This window comes from Mustela nivalis, assembly GCF_964662115.1.
Source record: "Mustela nivalis genome assembly, chromosome: 8".
In the NCBI taxonomy this organism is placed as follows: domain Eukaryota; kingdom Metazoa; phylum Chordata; class Mammalia; order Carnivora; family Mustelidae; genus Mustela; species Mustela nivalis.
Window position 1 is genome coordinate 132745947 of NC_139027.1, and position 20847 is coordinate 132766793.

General features: G+C 45.9%; 1 protein-coding gene across 2 annotated transcripts in view; it reads right to left on the minus strand.

Moving 5' to 3' along the window:
• The window catches only part of B4GALT5 (beta-1,4-galactosyltransferase 5), a 93381-nt gene that overhangs the window by 69185 nt on the left and 3349 nt on the right, over nucleotides 1–20847 (minus strand). The window contains exon 1 of one of the 2 annotated variants that reach the window (XM_082744888.1): nucleotides 7970–8312. The exons of the other annotated variant lie outside the window; for it this stretch is intronic. Coding sequence (XP_082601014.1) covers nucleotides 7970–8084 — 115 coding nt within the window. The 5' untranslated portion in view covers nucleotides 8085–8312. Of the gene's footprint in view, nucleotides 1–7969; nucleotides 8313–20847 lie in introns of those variants that run through there. 2 annotated transcript variants of the gene reach the window in all.

Here is a 20847-nt window from a genome sequence, read left to right on the forward strand (position 1 = left end):
GAGCCCGGGTCCTTCTAGCTCTGTGTCGCACTAGCATGAGGCCAGAGAGGATTTCTTCTGTTTACAAATAATCACTGTAGGGGCGCCTGGGTGGCTCAGCGGGTTAAAGCCTCTGCCTTCGGCTCAGGTCATGATCCCCAGGGTGCTGGGATGGAGCCCCACATAGGGCTCTCTGCTCAGCGGGGAGCCTGCTTCCTCCTCTCTCTCTGCCTATCTCTCTGCCTACCTGTGATCTCTGTCTGTCAAATAAATAAATAAAATCTTTAAAAAAAAATAATAATCACTGTAACGTGGGGCTTCAAGCTCTGCGTAAACCCCTTTACATGTATACTCATTTCTCACAACAGCCTGTGTGGAAGATAGTTATCTTCTACCCGATAGGTAAGGAAAACTGAAAATAATTTGCCTGAGGGACCTTGCGGTAGGCAGTAGAGCAGGGGATTCTTAATCTTAGCGTGGGGAGTTCTAGTCCCACTCTGGGTGCACAGCCTACTTAAAAAGAAGTAAAATATTTTTTTAAAAATCTGTCCATTCAGTGGGTTGATTTAAACCTAGGTGTGGCTGATTTCAAAGCTAATGTTCACCCCTCTCCTACAAGTCCTTCCCACGGTCCAGGATCTGACATGACCTGAGCCCTCCCACATTTCTAAATTCATCTTTTACCACTCTTCCCATCATTGAAAAAATCCAGTCAACCTTCACTCAAACTCATCCTTGCCTCTGGTCCCTTACATGTGCACCCCTACCCTGCCCACCACCCCAAGACATGTTAGCGACAGTCAAGGCAAGTATCACCTCTTCAACAAGGCCTTCCCTAACCACTCAATCTAAAACACACTCAGTCACTCCCACCACTATCTGAAACTGTCCTCTGCACTGGCTGTGCCTCCCATTAGAATAAAAGCACTATTGGGCGCCTGGGTGGCTCAGTGGGTTAAGCCGCTGCCTTCGGCTCAGGTCATGATCTCAGGGTCCTGGGATCGAGGCCTGCATCGGGCTCTCTGCTCAGCAGGGACCCTGCTTCCCTCTCTCTCTCTCTGCCTGCCTCTCCATCTACTTGTGATTTCTCTCTGTCAAATAAATAAATAAAATCTTTAAAAAAAAAAAAAAAGAATAAAAGCACTATAAGGGCAAAACCCTCTCACTGATGTAAAAGCCACCATGATTGCAGAAACATTCTGCTTTATTCATTTCTAGACTGCTCCATACACAAACGCGTATCAGACAAGAGGAGACACTCAAAAGAACGAAAGGCTGAATAAAGGAGCGAATGCCTGCCTGAACTCCCATCTCACTAAGAACGACTGTCATATAATTTAGCAACTAACTACAAACTATCTCCTGTTTTTTCCCTAGTTGTTTCTTGTGATTAATTTTGTCTTTTCAACCATATTTTTTTGTATGCCTCAGGGATATCTTATCCTTCTCAACTTTGGGTGAGTTAATGACTCCACGTGGGCTTATGTGATCATCTATAAAACGAAAGAAGCAGTCAGAATTCTAGAATTCATGCGTTTCCCTCCTGTAGCTGGTAACATAATAGGCAGACATTCGAATACTAATTATTGACCCATAGACCTCAAATTCATTTTCTCACAATTTTCTACAAAAATGCACCTATTGTGCAAAGGCAGGGCCACACTTACTTAGCTAGTGTTAGAAACCTAAAGAGTAAGGGCCTTATGCTAGTTGTATGCTGGCCTGCCTCTCCTCTCGAAACCTCTCCATTAACCTCTTCCAAGCCACACCCAATCTGTTTGCCTCTGATTATCCTTTATCTTGGCCAGTGTTAACCCCCAGTTTTCTCTATTTCGTTGACAGGTCTCAGCAGCATCACATTCCTTATTTCTTGCTTCTGCAAGTTCTGCTTGCTTTACATGGTTAGATGTGTCCGACAGATCTTCCATTATCAAAAAAGCTGCAAAACTGGGCAAGTCAAGAGCATTTTGGCTTCTACAGCTTTGGAATTTCTACTCTCCTGAAGAGTTCTAAAGAATCATAGCAACACAGAGACCCTTCTTCCTGGTAATTTAATATATGCTGCTCCCACTGGCCTGTCAAGCTGTTGGGGGCAGGGAGAAATGTCAGAATTAGAGCAGAATCATCTACTGGCTACACCACTGACGGTCTGGAACTGTAACTGATACTGCTTCTAAAGACTGTCCAAGATTAGCATACTTTCACTGTTAAAGAAATTTCGACTCCAAACCCAGACCTTGTTTCCAATGTAGCAAAATTCTGCAAAGAAGCCATAAAACATCACCAAAGTCCTGGTCAAAAGTGTGCTGTTAGGTTTTAAAACTTCAACCTGTTCCCTAAACATGGTTTCCTTCTAGAATGACACAACTGAGAAAGTATTTGAGTGAGTGAGTGCTCATGGGCATGTGGGAGGTCGGGTGCTTTAACAGGACGAGGTTTTTTACTTTTTTACAAATAACACACATTCCACCACATGTATATCCTTCCACAAAAGCTCAAGAACTATCTATGTGCACTAGCATTTAGAGGGCATTTTCATGTGAGAAGAAAAAAGAAAAAAGGCGGTTCTCATACTAAACTGTGGGGAATCTGAAATTTTCCTGTAGTTATTAGAGAAAGTTGCATTCGAGGGCACCTAGGTAGCTCAGCTGGCTCCTTCAGTCAGGGTCATGGTCCCGGGGTCATGGTCCCAGGGTTCTGGGATTGAGCATGTATCCTTTTTAAAAGATTTTATTTATTTGAGAGAGAGAGCAAGAGAGAGATCACAAGTAGGCAGAGAGGCAGGCAGAGAGAGAGGGGGAAGCAGGCTCCAGGCTGAGCAGAGAGCCCAATGCAGGGGCTCCAACCCAGGACCCTGAGATCATGACTTAAGCCCAAGACAGTGGCTTAAAGCACTGAGCCACCCAGGCACCGCATAAAATCTTAAGTCTAATATTTATACAGAATGTGAATGAATTATCAACTTTCTGTATATAAAAACATCTCATTAAAAGTTTGGTTAAGGGGCGCCTGTGTGGCTCAGTTGGTTGAGCGACTGTCTTCCACTCAGGTCATGATCCTGGACTCCCGGGATCAAGTCCTACATCGGGCTCCCTGCTCTGCAGGGAGTCTGCTTCTCTCGCTGACCTCTCTCCTTTCATGCTCTCTCTCTCTCTAATAAATAAATAAAATCTTTAAAAAAGTAAAATAAAATAAATAAATAAAAATAAAAATTTGGTGCCTAGGTGGCTCAGTCAGTTAAGCATCTGCTCTGGGACTGAGCCCCATGTCAGGTCCCTGCTCAGCAGAGTGCTGGCTTCTCCCTCTCCCTCCACCCCCTTGCCCCCACCTTGTGCACTCACATGCTCTCTCCCTCTCTCCCCCACCATCTCAAATTTAAGTTTAAAAAAAAAAAAAAAAGTTTGGTTAAGATGCACTTCTAGTTTTTCAAACAGTTTTGGGCTTTTCCCAAGTGTAAGATCAGAGAATCAAGTGACCTGCTCAAGGTCATTTGGCCAAATCAGGCAGAATTAGAATTACTGGTTCCTGCCCTACAAAAGCCAGCCATAAATCAAACTTTTCTTGGAACTAAGCAGACCAAAAGGGAAAAATCATTCCCTATTTCCTTTCCTCAATAATCAAAGGGCAAAGGAAAATCAGTTTAAGTAGCAGAACTTCAATTAATGAAATTTCATCAATAGACTAGTACCTCTAACCAGGACCAGGCACCTCTCCCAAAACTGGTTAACTGTTTTACCAACTCGTGAAGGTCATTAACCTCTCTACAGCCTTCCCATCTGAGGGCACCATAAACTTATTAGATGTTTTCCAATCAGCACTTCATATGTATATCTACAAATAGTTCACTTATCTTCTAAAAGACCTGGTCAGATGGGAATATGGGTATACTCTGAGCTGATACATCTCTTTCTCTCTCTCTCTCTTTTTTTTTTTTTTTAAGTTAAAGCATCATATAAACAAGTTCAAAGTTTTCTTCAGAACTCTGAAATGCATAGGGATATTTCACCAGGACAGGTGAAACAGTGACTGAGTAAATGAGAATCAGGCTGTGGCTGGGAAAGAGCAAGAGAGGAGGCGTGAACACGTCTTCATCACAACCTTCATCACAACCTCGGCTTCCTCTTCCATTTCAAATCCACCATCTCCATCTCTCTTTCTTTCTCTTCTTTAAAGTGGGCACGGAGCCCAATCTGGGGCTTGCACTCACCACCCTGAGATCAATTCCTGAACTGAGATCGAGAGTCCGATGCTTAACTGACAGAGCCACCCAGGCACCCCCACACCACATTTCTGTCCCATCCTTTTCATTCCTACTTTCAAACTACTGATGTAAGACACTACTTCTGAATTCGTAACAAAAATGTAATGTCCAGTAAAGCCATACTCTGAAATCCCTAACTGGATTTGGATAGGGATATTAAAGTTAATTGAGAGCCCTCTGTTTGTTACAAACACACTACAGTCAGATTTAGTTAACACTCCTGACATCCAATTTCCTAAGTCAAATGGCACCATTAACCCCATTTCAGATGACCCTCAAATCCAGGAAAATTTCCCTTGCTCTCAGACTATAGGTCACCAATATTAAAAGCTGGCATTAGATCCAAAAAATACTAAGTTAATGGATAGGCCGACACTGGGACTGGACTGTATCATATATGAACAACTTTAAAACATTTATAACTGACATGACTTTTCTCTTATCTCAAATTCAATTCAAGTCTACCTATTTCTTTTTTTTTTTTTTTAAGATTTTATTTTTATTTATTTGACAGAGAGATCACAAGTAGGCAGAGAGGCAGGCAGAGAGAGAGAGAGAGAGGAGGAAGCAGGCTCCCCGCTGAGCAGAGAGCCCGATGCGGGACTCGATCCCAGGACCCTGAGATCATGACCTGAGCCGAAGGCAGTGGCTTAACCCACTGAGCCACTCAGGCGCCCCAAGTCTACCTATTTCTGAATACAACTGTAACATACTCCTTGGACTATTTCTCTTTAGACCCTTAAGCAAAAAACACGGTCAAAAGGTATACAAACGAAATCAGAAGCAGGACTAGAAAAAATTAAACCCAGAAGGAAATGTAAGTCTAACATTTTCCATTATGCCAGAAGTCAGAATTGTCATTCTCTGGAAATGAATTAGGTTGAACTACTATCACACTGCCACTGTACAAACCATTTTTGACCTGCAAAAACGGAAATTTCATATGGTTCAACCTAATATTATTTTCTAAGCTTATTTCAATAATTGTCTCAAATTAAGGTCTTCACAACCCAAGGCACATAAATCCTTGTATTTCTCTAGATTGCCTTAACCTTTGGAAAGATTTGCCACCCCACTGTCCAAAGCTGGTCATTTGAAAAATTAAGTCTATTAGCAGGAAAGCCAAGATTTTAAAAAGAAAAGGAAAAAAAAAAAGCCACCAAACCACTGAATATAACTGTGCTTGCAGGAGCCCTAAAGCCATTCCACATCTTTTTTATGGCTTGCCTTTCCCACTAACAAAATTTGAATCTTAAGTAGATCTGCCCTTTGGAAGACTTCCATTTAAGTAGAAACTAGTGAAAATTTAAGTACTTTGCAACTTTTTCACTTATCAGTGATACAAGAATCTAAGCACAGTAGGTGCCCATTACTTTACACTGGGGTTCCATTGACCTAACTCTATCCTTGAGAAATTTTAAGTAAGGTGGTAAGTTCCGTTTCTGCTGGAGAATCTGGCTTCTAACCTCTCTAATCTAAAGGGTGACCACCATCCCAGTGGGATTATTCTGCATGTAGATATGGCTGATTTATGTACAAACAACAGAAATAACCCCCATCACTGGAAGTGGTTATGGCTCCAAGACTGACTGCATTGAGGTCCAAATCTATCATTTCACACCCATTGTTATGGAGTCTGAGATCCAATATGTTAATGACCTCTTTTCTCAATTAGTTCCACTAATTATGCACCTGTTCTTGTTCTGCCAAAATTCCTATCTCCTCATCTGATCCGTCAGACCACACACTGTACTCTCCCAGAGGAATCCTTTTTCCTTAGATACTTCATGAACTGTAGGACAATCTGATGTTGCCTTTTCTACCTTCCCAGATCTAGTTTACAGTACAGATCATCAATATTCACCATTATGTGAAATATGCTCTAAAAAAAAAAAAATCAGGAGAGAATCTCCTGCTCTATCTGGAAATTTCTCTATTCAGCTAGTTCAGTGTTGACAGGTCAACAGAGAATGGCACTAGGCATTACCACAATCCTAAAGGGCATTCCCCTATAGGGGAACCATCAACCCTTTCCTAACAACCAAACGACCCAGAACTTTTAGAGCAGAATTCACTCTCCTTGCCCCAGCTCCAACAGCATCTTCTGGTCATTCTTCACCCTGAACTGAAGTTTTTTCTAGAGCCTGTGGTAACACCATGTCAGACAAATACCTTCTTTAATCCTTCCATCTACTCCTGTCTTTCTGAAAAGTTACATGTAACTGCTTTAAAACACAGACACACAGACACACACAGACACACACACACACACAAAACACTCCCTCTGCACTGTAAGTGCTTTAAAAGGGAATTTATTCACTTCCTTAAAACTCCATGAGGTTAAGATTAACACTCCCATTTTACAGAGGAGAAAAGCTGAGGCCTGTTAACTTGCCCAAGGTCATAAAGGACAGGGATTTGAATCCAAGTCTGACCTCAGTGTCCTCTGACCTTAACCCTCATGCTGTATTTCCTTCCAATCTCTTTCTTCATGTCCTAAATGTCCGCTCGGTGGTCTTACAAAATCTGTGGGCAGTGTTCAGTTTCCCCAGAGACTGCCTTGCCTTTAAAGGACATGCCTTCGAGAAGAATGAGTTCCCATTCCATTTTTTCTCCATGCTCCTCCCTCCCACCTGGCACCATTTCCCCAAGGCTCTTATCACAAATTCTCCTCTAGGGCCAATTTACATGTCCTCTCGGTCCCTGAGCAGGAGCCGTAGGATACTAAAGGGCCACCTTCTACCTTGAGACTGGGGGGGGGGGGGGGGGGGAGCAGTAAAAGCGTGGAAACATCCAGACAAACCTTTCCCCAAGTCTTCGTTCAAGGAGGAAACTGTGGCCGAGGACCGGAGCGGGGTGGGGGTGGAGGGGTAGGGGCGCAGAGAATTTGGGGAAGGAAAAGAGGTACAGGGGCGGAGGTAACAACAAGGGTGTGCCCTTGGGGGAGGAGGAAGGAGACAGCAGGGGAGACGGCCTGGGTCGCTCAAGGGTTAGATTGAATGGGGGTGGACCTCCATAAGGTGGGGGGGTGTCACCCGGTGAGGAAAGGGGCCGCCAAGAAGAGGAGAGAATGTGTATGCTGGGGAGGAGGACCCGGAGGTGGATGTAACAGGAAAGTGGAGGGAAGAAAGGATAGGGAGGGGGCGCAGGAAACGGTGAACTCACCCGGGAGGAGAGAGGGGAAGGATGGATGGGAACCGGGGAGGTGGGGCACCTCGAGCCCCGAGCCCCTGGGCTCGGCGAGGATTAGCAGGCGGGCGGAGGAGGTTCAGGGGTCCGCGGAATGCCGGGAACCAGGGCGCGGGAGACCCCGGGGGAGGAGGAACGGGAGTTCTCGAGCCTAGCAGCGGGAAGAGGGGCTCGAGCGAGGCAAGGGCGGGAAAGGGGGAGTCCCGGCCCGGGGGGCGGGGGTGGAGGTACGGTCGGGTTCGCCAGGGGATGGGGTTAGGAGGACCGGGGGATGCGTGGGAGGCTAGCGGGGTGCGGGTGTGGGTTCCAGGGCCGGTCGGGGTGCAGAAAGCGGGAATGTCCCGGCGTCCCATGAGGGTCGGGCGTGGGGTCTCCTGAGGGTCGGGCCGGGGTCCCCACAGTATTCTGAGGGCCAGGCTCGGGCCGGGGTCCTCTGAGGACGGGAGTTCCGTCAGGGTGGGGCGGGGGGGTTCCGGGATCCCCCCCCGCGCCGAGGCCGGAGTGGCAGCCCCCAACCAGGACTCCAGGCTCCCTTCCTACCTATGCCGGGCGCCACATAGACGAAGTAGAGCAGCGAGGACGAGAGCGAGAAGAAGAAGAGCGCGGCGAGCAGCGAGCGGCGCGGCAGCCGCAGCAGCCCCCGGCGGACGCGCATGCTGCAAGCCGGGCGGCCGCTGGCGAGCCGGGCCGGGCCGGGCCTGCTCCCGCCGCTCCCCGTCCGCCGCCTCCTGGGCCGCCGCCGCTGCCTGGGCCTCGGTCACCACCTCCCGGGCCTCTCCGGCCGCCGCTCCCAGCCGCCGCCTCACCGCTCCCTGCCGCCGGCCGCCGCGGGCCGGGCCACATGAAGCGGGCGGGGGGCCTGAGCGGCCCGAAGCGAGCGCAGCGGCAGAGACGGGGCGGGGCGGACAGCGCGGGAGGCGGGGCGGGGGCGGGACTAGCGCCGCCGGGCACCGTCGCAAAAGACCGGCGCGCGCGCGCTGCCTGCCCGACCCCCCGGTCCGGCTCCCGCGGCGGAGCGGCGGCCCTCAGGGAACGTCGCTAAATGGCGACAGCCCCTCTTCTGGCGCAGCCACCGCCCAGGCTTTCGGGGAGCGTCGCTCAAATGCCGGTCGGCTCCGCTCGTGGGCGCCCCCAGCCCCAGAGCCAAGGGGCCGTCTGCAATGTCGGACGCGGCTGGTCGCCTGCTGCGGCAGTGGAGCGGAGATTGTAGGCATAGGGGCTCGGTATACACCTTCACTCACTCATTCATTCATTCGTTCATTCATTTCACCATTTATTGAAGGCCAGACATAGACCAGACACTGTTCTTGGTGCTGGGGATGCTACAAAGAACAAAATAGACAAAATCTGCCCTCGTGAACTTACACTCAAATGGGAGGAGAAAAGGAGACAAATCAATTCATAATATCGGGAACTGATAAATGATATGAACGCAATAAAATAGGAGAATGTCTTGGAGTCAGGCTAGCGTGGTCAAGGAAGGCATCGTTGAGCAGGTGACCTGAGATGAGACGTAATAGGGCGAAAGGCGGGCACAAAGGCCCTGAGGTTAAAGAGCTTCCTCTGTCCCCAGCTTAACCAAGGCCAGGATAGATAAAATCAAGTGAGGCGAAGCAGTGCGGCGGGAATGAGATTAGATCCCTAGGCAAGGCAAGGTCCACATCCCGCAGAACCATAAGGAGTGTAATGATAACAGTTATCAACGTGAACGCTTGGGTTGAAAGACGCGGGTCTTCACTTATCTCATTAAACTGCCCCAGCAGCCCTAAAACGTGTGCTCTTCTTATTCTTGTTATAGACGGAGAAGCAGCAAACTGAGCTGTCTCCCAAGGCCACCAGACCTGGGACCACTAGGTGGTAATTTAGTTCAGCATGCCCTGGGGCTCCTAATTCTCATCCTGCAGGTAAATTGGCATCCTACTCCATAGAATAGTCTGCGAGCACAACCACAACAATGCTTTAAGATCAGCCCCAGGCCAGAAGACCTCCAGAGACATGAGGCAGTCTCTACAAACTCACTGTGAGGGCCAGAAAAACTAGCCCCAGCTTCAGGAAGCTCCCAGCTGAATTGGGGAGGAAAGTATTCCCTGTGTAGGCACATTTCAAACCTGAAGAGGCTGTCTTGGAATGGCAGAAGCTGTCAGGAGGAGAGAGGACTTTTCAGAATTCTTTGAGAACCATCAATAATCCTGCTTTCTATTCCTAAAGTGATTTCTACTTTTTACGGTGTTTTGCCCTTCAAGCAAGGGCTCTAGAACCACGCCGTCTAGGTTCCCCAACTCCTAGCTCTTCCGTTCTTAGCTGAGTGACTTTAGGCAAGTTACTTAACCTCTCTGTGCCTCTCAGTAAGGTGGGGGTTATTATTAGTAATAACTGCATGGGGTCGTTGTGAGGATTTGCATAATGCACACAGAGTCCAGCACATGGTAAATGCACTTGGCTCTCACCTGACCAACACCCTTAGGAAGTGGGATGGGCCAGAAGAAGCATAAACAACAAAAAAGAAAAGCAGAGAATTTTGACTCACATTGGGGTTCAAATCTTGGCTTGGTCTCAGCTGGCTGTGTGACTTTAGGCTAAGTCACTTACCCTTCAGATTCTATTCATTGTTTGTAAAATGGACCCAGTGCTGCCCGCAGCCGCAGGCATCTGATTTAGAATAAATGAAATCGCTGAGCTGAGGCCCTCAAGCAGAAGTGTCGAAGTAGCTGGAATAATCTGACCAGCAACTACTTCTTGTTGGACCCACACCTTGGGCCCCCACCCCGCCATGTCTGTAGTAATCATTTTCAAACATACAGAGAAGTTGAAAGAACGGTACAAGCAGCACCTGTACACTCTCCACCTGGATTCAGCGAGTGTCATCATTTTTCCAGATTCATCTCTCTATATTCCTAAGTCCAGATCCCACCCCACTCCCAAATTATTTAAAGATTTATTTATTTATTTATTTGACAGAGAGAAATCACAAGTAGATGGAGAGGCAGGCAGAGAGAGAGAGAGGGAAGCAGGCTCTCTGCTGAGCAGAGAGCCCGATGCGGGACTCGATCCCAGGACTCTGAGATCATGACCTGAGCCGAAGGCAGCGGCTTAACCCACTGAGCCACCCAGGCGCCCCTCCCAAATTATTTAAAAGTAAGTTGTTGCCTTACTGGTGGTATTTCATGCAGAAATCCTTCAGCGAAAGATTACGTTCTCCTATATAAGCACAATAATAATATCACACCTACGAGAATGAACGATTACACTGTAATAGGCCAAAATAGCCAGTGCATTCCCAAATTTCCCCAATTGCCTGAAGGATGTCTTTTATAGCTGTTTTTCTCAACAATATCAAATTAAGACTTATCCATTGCATTTGGACTTATTTCCATAGTATTTATTTACCTACAGCAGCGTCTGTACCTTTTTTTCATAATTTCTCCCAACATTTTATTTAAAACGTTTTTTTAACCTATGGAGAACTTGAACGAATGATACAATGAGCAGCTGTACGTCACTATGCAATGTTTTTGTTTAACTGAACCAGTGCTGGATCAATTAGATTTCCACGTGGGGGGGGGGGGGAGACTGTTCACTCCTAACTTATACTATCCATAAAATCATTTCAAGATGGATTGTAAATCTGAATGCGAAAGGTCACAAAAAAGCTTTTAGATGAAGAAGAATATCTTCATGTCTTTGGGGTGGGCAGAGATTTGTCAGAGGAACAAACACTAAACAGAGGGGAAATTTTGATTAAAAGGGCTGTTTAAAATAAGAATTTCTCAGGGTGCCTGGGTGGCTCAGTGGGTTAAAGCCTCTGCCTTCAGCTCAGGTCATAGTCCTGGGGTGCTGGGATGGAGCCCTGCATGGGGCTCTCTGCTCAGCAGGGAGCCTGCTATCCCCTCCCTTTCTGCCTGCCTCTCTGCCTACTTGTGACCTCTGTCTGTCAAATAAATAAAATCTTTTAAAAAAATAAAATAAAATAATAATTTCTCATCATCAAAAGGCACCGGTAAGGAAAATGACAGGCAGCACTGTAAAAAGAAATAGAAATACATAGCTTATAAGAACTCATACAGAATTTTTTTTTTTTTTTTAACCCACCCACTTGGGGCACCTGAGTGGCTCAGTGGGTTAAAGCCTCTGCCTTCGGCTCGGGTCATGATCCCAGGGTCCTGGGATCGAGCCCCATATCGGGCTCTCTGCTCAGCGGGGAGCCTGCTTCCTCCTCTCTCTCTGCCTGCCTCTCTGCCTCCTTGTGATCTCTGTCTGTCAAATAAATAAATAAATCTTTAAAAAAAAAAAAAAAAACCACCGACTTACAGAGACAACAAGACTGACAACCAAATAAGTTAAAAAAAAAAAAAAAGACTTTACCAGGCATTTCATAAAAGGTATCTAAATGGCCAATAAACCAATGGAAAGCTGCTTCAAGCTTCTGAAAATGCAAAGGAAAAGCACACCTTGAAACCATCTGTGGGACGTGGTTCTGAGGAAGAGAGGGAGAGCTGCCCCCAAGGTTTGAGGAAGTCCCTCTTTGAATGGCACAGTAGTAGGAAAGTGTGACTCTGCCAAGCAGACGCAGAGGCAGGAGGCAAAGCCGGGAGACTGAGTGCTCTGGAAGCCTAGGGGAAGAGGTACTTCCAGCCTTGAGAGCAGGCTGACCTGACTTTTTGAAAGACTCTGTTGGAATCCAGCACTCCGTCATTCCCCATCCATAAAATGGCACTCCTAGGATCGCCTTCTTCGGTGCATGGGGGCTGAGGGGTGGGGTCTGGAAATATTTCAGGGACTTCTACACTTCTGACCCCACGAGGAAAAAGAGGCTCTGGCCCCTCTGGAGTTCACAAAATGGGCTCCAGTTAGGAAGGGGAGTTGTGGAGATGCAACCAAATCAAAGCAAATGTCCTCACCTTTGGCCTCCAACTTAGCCTCGGCGGGCATGGAATTCTGCTGTTCCCCTATAAAAAGAGACAGAGAAGCCTTCCTACATCTAGGCTAGGTACTGATGACCAATCTTCACTCCTGTCCTATCAGAAATAACACGGTACTGAGAAAGATTGGGATTTTTTTCAACCTTTTCGTCTCATGTTAGGTTTCCAGCTTGCTCAAACATGCGTCCATTCATTCATTCCCTCCTCTCCCATTCAGCCGTTGGTCAAACAAGTTCACTGCATACTGGTCTCTGCTCAGGTGGTACCCCCCGAAGAGAGCTTTCTTCTAAAATACCTTTCCATGCCAGAACTCTCTCTCCCCTTACTTAGCTTTTTTTTTTTTTTTAATTTTGATAGTACTTTTCATCCCTGACATGATATTATACATGTATCTGTTTATTTATTTGTTTTCTGTGTCCTGTATCAGAATATAAGCTCCATGATGAGAGGGGTTTTGTTTCCTTTTGTGCTATATCCTTGCATCTAGCACCTAGTGCCAGGCACCTAGTAGGTGCTCAATAATTGCTGGAGGAATGAAGAAATCACAGGTGTGCTCTGAGCATGTTGGCCTTGGTGGGTCCACAGGGGCCCAAGAGGAGGTTCTCAGAGTCCAAGTGGCAGGACCGACAGGAGAATAGGTAACTGTGGTACAAGATGGTAGGGACAGGACCCGGGCAACAGTCAGGGGGAGGCGTTCCGTGAGATTCTAGATGGTCTTTGAAGGGGAATTGAGACAGGCTGGCTCAAAGGGCAGTTAAAGGAGGCGCGCCTGGTTGGAGCAGCCTGTCAGCCCCAGGACAAGGGAAAAAAAAGGGGCAAGGCTGGAGGTGCCTTGACCCCTGTGGCTCAGCAGGGGGCCCTGAGTCAGAAAGATCTGGCGACCAGCCAGTCCTGCCCCTTCCTTGTTCTCACCCTATGATCTGGACAAGTCATTCTACCTTTCTAAGCCTCCATTTCCACATCTGATTCCTTCCTCCAGAGGTTTCTACGAGGAAGATTTGCGATAGTATCTGTAAAGCATCTGGCACACGGCAGGTACTCAGTCACTGTTGCTGTTCTCACACTCTTTCCTGTGGGCCATAGGGAGCCCTTGAAGGTTCTGGAGGAGGGGAGTAAACTAAAGAAAGGGAGGTCCCTGGAGAAACCCCAGAGAGCACAAGTTGGGTCTCATGTGTGCTTGTCAGCACCCAGTAAACAGGCTTGCCCAAATCAAACACATAAAGAAAAGGACCCACAGCATAGAGTAAGGTCACAAGTGAATCCATGCCCTTCCTACCCTCTCTGACTCTACTGGAGGTTCCAGGAATCCGCCCCTAGGAAGCCATTGCTCAATCCACCGACACTAATCACCAGTAGTATGATAACATCACAGAGCAATGACTATCTCAGTTCAAACTCCCAGAGGCATGAGCAGATAAAGATCATTGACATGTGTGTAACTGCTCTCTGTGTCCGAGAACCCTGGCACTGAACGCTTCCTGCACCAGGAATGCCCGTTGACTGAGTGTTGACTGGGGGGCTCACCCTGGTAACCTTCAGCCAGGCAGTACTTCCTTTGCCACTCTTTTCCCTCTGCCACAGTAACCACCAATGTTCTGCAGAGCTGATGCCCCACCAGCTGAGTTCCAGGGTGAAGAGGAAATACCCCCAACCCCATCCTGATCAAGACATAAAGCTTTGTTTTAAGCCTCTGAGATACAGGGGCTGTTTACTACTGCAGCTTATCATGGCTTACCCTAACTGATCATGAATATACTTCTCTGCAACATGCATTCTCTCAACATTATTTTTATGAGCTATAACCACAGTGAAGCAAGTAGCTCAACTTTACTCATTTGCACTAGTATGTGGCATTTCACTGCATAACAAGGCCACACTTTTCTTCTTCCATGATGATATCTATCTGTTCAGGTTGTTTCCTTTTTTACTATTACCGGCCCATCAGTCCTTTGCTAAAATTCAAAATCCAAAAAAACCTAAGACCTAAAAGGCTTTTCATAATTTATTCAGCAGCCAGACCTGACCCAGCCTAAACATCTTCAGTGGTGAAACTCGACCTCAATAGACAGAAAGCTAACTATAATCTTTATCTCAGTGTGAATATTCATACGTTCCACTGAGGAAATATGTAGATTTTTTTGTTTACAGACTGACCTATCCCTCTCAAGGGGTGTTATATAAATATTCAGTGTATGTATCGTATAACCTTTCAAAATTCTGTGACCTTCACTATATCAAAGCACATCTGGCCCGCTGGGATTTGGATAAGGGCCTGTGGCCTAATGCAAACACTGCTGCAATGGACCTCTGTGGTAGAGTGTATTTTCCAGAGATGGTCTCAGCAATATTTCCCATCTTCATGCGCTTCTAGAACTTTCTTTAATTCCCCTTTCTTTGAATCTGGGTGGGATTATGAATCACTTACAAGCCAATAAAAAGACGTGGAAATGATACTATACAGCTTCTGACTTGTTGGTTGGGACACACACCTTTGGAACCTTTAGCCACCATGCTCTGAGGAAGCCCCATGGAGTGGCCACACATGGGTGCTCTGATCAATAGTCAGCATCAATCCCAAAACATGAGAGAGAATGACTCTTTAGATATTCCAGGCCCTTGCTGTGAAGTCACCCTAGACCCGTCTTCCCAGCTGAAGCCCCAGATATGCTGTCCCTGCTGTGCCCTTTCCACATCCATGAGCATAATAAAATAGTTCTTGTTTACACACTAAGCTTAGAGTGGTTTGTTCTACAGTGATATTACCCTTCTATTTTTTTTTTTTTTTTAAGATTTTATTTATTTGACAGAGAGAGAAATCACAAGTAGGCAGAGAGGCAGACAGAGAGAGAGGGGCGGGAAGCAGGCTGCCTGCAGAGCGGAGAGCCTGATGTCGGGCTCCCAGGGTCCTGGGATCATGACCTGAGCCGAAAGCAGAGGCTTTAACCCACTGAGCCATCCAGGCGCCCCTGATATTACCCTTCTACACATATCCTGTGCATGTAAACAAGTTTTTCCAGAACACATACATATGAGAGTGGATTTACTGAGTAATCGGGTTTGCACATCTTCTACTAAACTATTTCCAAATTGTTTTTCAAAATGGGTGTACCAATTTACACTCCCCGCAGCAGTGAGTGAGGGTTCCTGTGACTTCCTGCCTCACCCAAAGTTGCTATGATTCGACTTTTCCAAGGTTCTGTTCTTCTGCCGTGAAACTCCTCTGCAGAGAGAAAGATATGAGGAACTGGTATAAAAGAGTCAGCAAAAGTCTTCCAAGAATGTTGATTCTAGAGAGGGCTATAAAATGTCTTTGCCATCAAAGACTGATTTATACCCCTTTTAAAAATTCTGCCACTGTCTTTTCTGTCCTGGACAGGAAGGCCTAAGGCATAAGCATTGCTCCTGGGAAGTATTCGCTGATAGAACTAACTTTCTTTTTTTTGTTTTATTTTGCTTTGCTTTGTTTTGTTTTGTTTTGAAGTAGGCTCCATGCCCAGTGTGGAGCCCAGTGAGGGGCTTGAACTTACAACCCTGAGATCAAGACCTGAGCCAAGATGAAGACTCAAATGTTCAACATACTGAGCCACCCAGGTGTGCCAAAAAGTAATTTTCTCATTCAGCAAATGTTTATCAAGTACCAAACTATGTGCCAGGCATTTTTATAAATGCTACCAGAAATGATGAGAACGAGGGCTAGGTACCAGGCATTTGTTAAACGTTTTTAGCTACTTAATGTTCATTCACCTTCCAGAACAGCTTTTGTTATCCACAAGAGAACAACCTTCTTTTGCTTGTGGTTCTCTGGGGTTGCTGACTCCATTTCCACCCTCAGACTTGTTATGATAATGAGCCCGCTGGGTCAGTCAGAACACTGTATTCCTCTGGTAATAGTGATCGGTTGGGGGTCGGACAGACTGGTCAGAGCCAATGAGATTCAACTCCTAGATATTTAAATGTGTGCATTTGGAGAAACCAACTTTCTCTTTCATGCTAGACTTAAATATGAAAGGTTGTGAGGCCGGAGCAATGGCAGCCATTTTATCAACATGTAGAGCCGGGCAATGAAGCTGGCATATGGAAAGAGACTGATGCAAACAACAAGAAATTGAATCCTAATGACATAATTTGAATCCTAAATCCAGTTAGCCCTGGTGGCCATCATTTTATCCCCCAGATTTTGTACTTGTTAAGGTTTTCCTGTTTTGTTTTGTTTTGTTTTGTTTTGTTTTAGAGAGAGAATGCATGAGCAGGAGAGAGGGGTAGTGGGAGAGGGAGAGAGTCTTAAACAGGCTCCACACCAGTGCATGACCCTGAAAGCATGACCTGAGCCAAAATCAAAAGTTGGATGCTTAACTCACTGAGCACCTGGCACCCCTGTTGTGTTTTGTTTAGAACTGAAGTATAATACAGACATACACATATCACAAGTGAACAGCTCTCCTGTGTAGAGTGACTCTACACAGCTCTAACACAGCACTAGTTACACTGTTTTACACGTATGTATACACAAGGACGTCTGTTCAAGGGCGTGCACATATTTGAGGAAGCACTTAAATAGTACTTACTCAGTGTCAGGCACTGTTCTAAAGCACTTAATGCACAGTAACTCACTCAACCCTTACAAAAACATCTCCAGGCAGGTACTATCATTGTCCTCAACTGCAGATGAGGAAACTGAAATCTAAAAAGGTCCAAGGTCACACAGCTGGCATCTTATAAATTATGTGACAGCTCTGGCTAGATTATACATTTCTTTGAGGGCAAGGAACGGCTGTCTCCTTTCTACCTTTGCCCGCCCCCACCCCTGCCGCCCAGTGCCTCAATTAAGGCCTGGCACAATGTAGATCTTTAAAAGAATGAGTAAATGAAACTTTATGAATTCAACTGAGTCGGCTGTGAGAAAATTTTTAAAAACCTCAAAAATCCAAATATTAAAAAAAAAAAAAAAAGTCAGGGTGTTTCTCCTCCCACTAAAGCACAGAAGAACAAACTTCTTTTGTAAAGGGACAGATGTTTTTGGTTTTGCAGGCTCTGTCACAACCACTTAATTCTGTGATTGTACAACAGCTCATGTGGCTGTATTCCAATTAAAGTTCATTTTCAAAGTCAGGTAACAGGCCAGATTTGGCCTCTGGGTTGTAGTTTGCTAATCCGTGCAGTAGAGAATGAGTCTTTATTTTTATCAGAGTATTTACTACAGATAATTGCAGTTAGTAAAATCAATCAGTACTTTAATTTTTGCTTTGTTTTAAAATTTGTTTATTTGAGAGAGGGAGAGAAGAGAAAGGGCCCTGCACGTAAGGTGGGGGAGGGGCAGAGGGCGAGTGGACAGCCTGCTGAGCAGGGATCTGGATGTGGGGCTCCATCCCAGACCCTGAGATCATGACCCAAGCCAAAGGCAGCCACCCAGGCACCTCTGGTTTAAAAAATTATTCCTTTTTTTTTTTCTAAAGATTTTATCTGTTTATCTGACAAACACAGCACACATGTAGGGGGAGTGGATGAGAGGGAAGCAGGCCTCCTGCTGAGCAGGGAGCCCACAGAGGGGCTCCATCCCTGGACCTTGGGATCACGACCTGAGCCCACGGCAGATGCCTAACGACTGAGCCATCCAGGCGCCCCTAAAAAATTATTTTTTTTTTTTTAAGATTTTTTCTTTATTTATCTGACAGAGATCACAAGTAGACAGAGAGGCAGGCAGAAAGAGAGGAGGAAGCAGGCTCCCTGCAGAGCAGAGAACCCAGTGCAGGGCTCGATCCTAGGACCCTGGGATCATGACCTGAGCCGAAGGCAGAGGCTTAACCCACTGAGCCACCCAGGTGCCCCTAAAAAATTATTCTTAAGCCACTACTCTTTAGTTGATTTCATGTACTTCCTTTACTATGTTAAGGTCAGATAACATAATTTTCTTTTCCTTTCTTTTCTTTCTTTCTTTCTTTCTTTCTTTCTTTCTTTCTTTCCTTCTTTCTTTCTTTATTTGACAGAGAGAGAGAGAGAGAATACAAGCAGAGGGGATGGCAGGCAGTGAGAGAGGGAGAAGCAGGCTCCCTGCTCATGTGGGGCTCGATCCCAGGACTCCAAGATCATGACCTGAGCTGAAGGCAGCTTAACTGAGTGAGTCACCCAGGTGCCCCGAGAACATAATTTTCATCATGTCGCTTTAGTAATCAAAAACTTTGGTGACTCCCTATAGCTTATAGAACAAAGCCTAATCTTCATTTGACCTTTAAGACCCTCCAGGATGTGATCGTGATCCTTTGTATCTCTTCCTTCTTTCCAATGTGTAAGTGGGGATGTAAATATCTGAAATTGTATAGCAAGGAGTGTGCTTAGTAAATTCTATGATTCTACACAGTAGTGTGCTCAGTCAACATTCTATGATTTGACACAGAAGAAGGGGGTTCAGCTAAAATTCCTTATGTCTATACAGACAAAGAAGCTCTATAGACTTTCCATAAAGATAAGCAAAGAGGTTCTGCAAACACTCAGTGATTTTGTAGAGGCAGGAGTTCTATAAGTCATATCAGATTCAAGCCACAAGAAGAAGCTCTGCCAACATTCCGTGACATGAGGGTGTTGTTCCTCAAAAACAGTTCATAAGTCTATATACAGGAAAGAAAAGTTAACCCAAACACCCTAAAATTCCAGATACAGGGAATGCTCTGTAAACGTTTTAGTATTTTTACACCTAGGAGGAGACTGCAAATATTATGTAATTCTATAGACAGAATAAGGCTAGGTAGATCTTTCTTGATTTCCCGGTGCACTTTGCAACCTGTTGGTGATCCTGAAGAGGGCTCTGCAAACAATGAATGATTCTACATGGAGGAGAGTATCTACTCCCCAGACTCTACCTAGAACAGGGGTGCTCAAGGCACCTGGGTGGCTCAGTGGGTGAAGCCTCTGCCTTCAGCTCAGGTCATGATCCCAGAGTCCTGGGATCAAGCCCCGCATCAGGCTCTCTGCTCAGCAGAGATCCTGCTTCCTCCTCTTTCTCTCTCTCTGCCTGCCTCTCTGCCTACTTGTGATCTCTCCCTCTCTGTCAAATAAATAAATAAAATCTTAAAAAAAAAAAATAGGGGTGCTCTATAAAGATTCCATGGTCCTAAACATAGGAATCTGTACGAAGTTAGTGTTGCTACAGATAGGAGGGAATTCTGTAAATATTTCTCAATTCCACATGAGGAGGGGGCAGGCAATGCATAGAGGCCATAACTGTGTACAAGATGGTATTCTGCAGATAACTCACGATTTGATATGTAGGAGAGGGTTCAGAACGCATTCCAAGATCTTACACAGATGAAGGGGGTCCAGGAAATACTCCTTGATTCGACAAAGAGGACACAGAATCTCTGTAAGTATCCTCCAGTGTTACATATAAAATGATCTGGAAGCAGTTCATGATTTAATACACAGGAGGGTGCTTGGCAAAAGCTTGGGGATTTTGTGGGCTGTAGTGGGCTTGGCAAACCGGGCCTTATGAAGGAAAGCTGGGCACTGGGCAGTTTTACCAATGGACACGCGAGGCCAGAGGCTCCAAATATTTCAAGTGAACATAACAATGTTTTAGACCTAAAAACAATATTGACTCCAGAATATAAAAAGGAAGCTGCAAAAATTGAAATTAATCAGCTTAATTAAAATGTCTACAAAATATAATATTAGGCCAACTAGTCAACTGCTTCTGAATTCACATGATTACATCTAATTGTATCTAATGGGTCATGAGAGTGCATTTTGTTATCCTTAATAGGATATGGGTGGGCCTTAAAAAGTCATGCCAAAAGCCCAGCAAGATCCTAAAGTGGCCCCAGATGGGGAAGGTGCTGGAAAGTTCCTGCTGGAAGGTCACAGGACTCCTATCTCCAAGCTACCTGCTGCCCCTGTCCAGCCTGGGTCCTGACCAGAACACTGACATTTCAAAGCTGGGAATCTCCCAAGAGATGGACAGGGCTCCAAATGTCACCACTGATTAGGGGAAAGGAAGGGCCATGACAGCAACAGGGAAAGCCAATTAGCCAAGGACATTACATTGTAGCAGGTGTCTGGAAGAATCAGATATTGTCATGGTCTCAGGAAGGAAAAACAGCTGTTTCTGTTTTTCCACCTTCCTCCCCCTACACATCCTCTGAGTCTCGGGGGAGGGCTTTGAGCTAGCAGCAGTACTCGGAGCAGAGTAATGGGGGCCAAAGCAAGGAGCTATGGCCACAGCTAAGCCCCAGAGTGGCAGACAGGAAAGAGGAGTGTTGATCAAAGACAGTGAGGGAAAATCTGAGTCTAGGGTCTTAACACCCCAGAGCCCGGCCCTCATCAATCAACTCATAGGACAGCAAATGTAATATTGCCCAGAGCTAGAGGCCACAGGATGGGCAGAGGTTATAGCTCTGTTTCTTGGTTTTCTTAACCCATACCCCATTTCAACAAACATAAAAGCATCTCAGTCTCCTGTGGCATCATTTTAGATTAAAAAAAAAAAAATGTTTTCTCTTCAAAAACTCT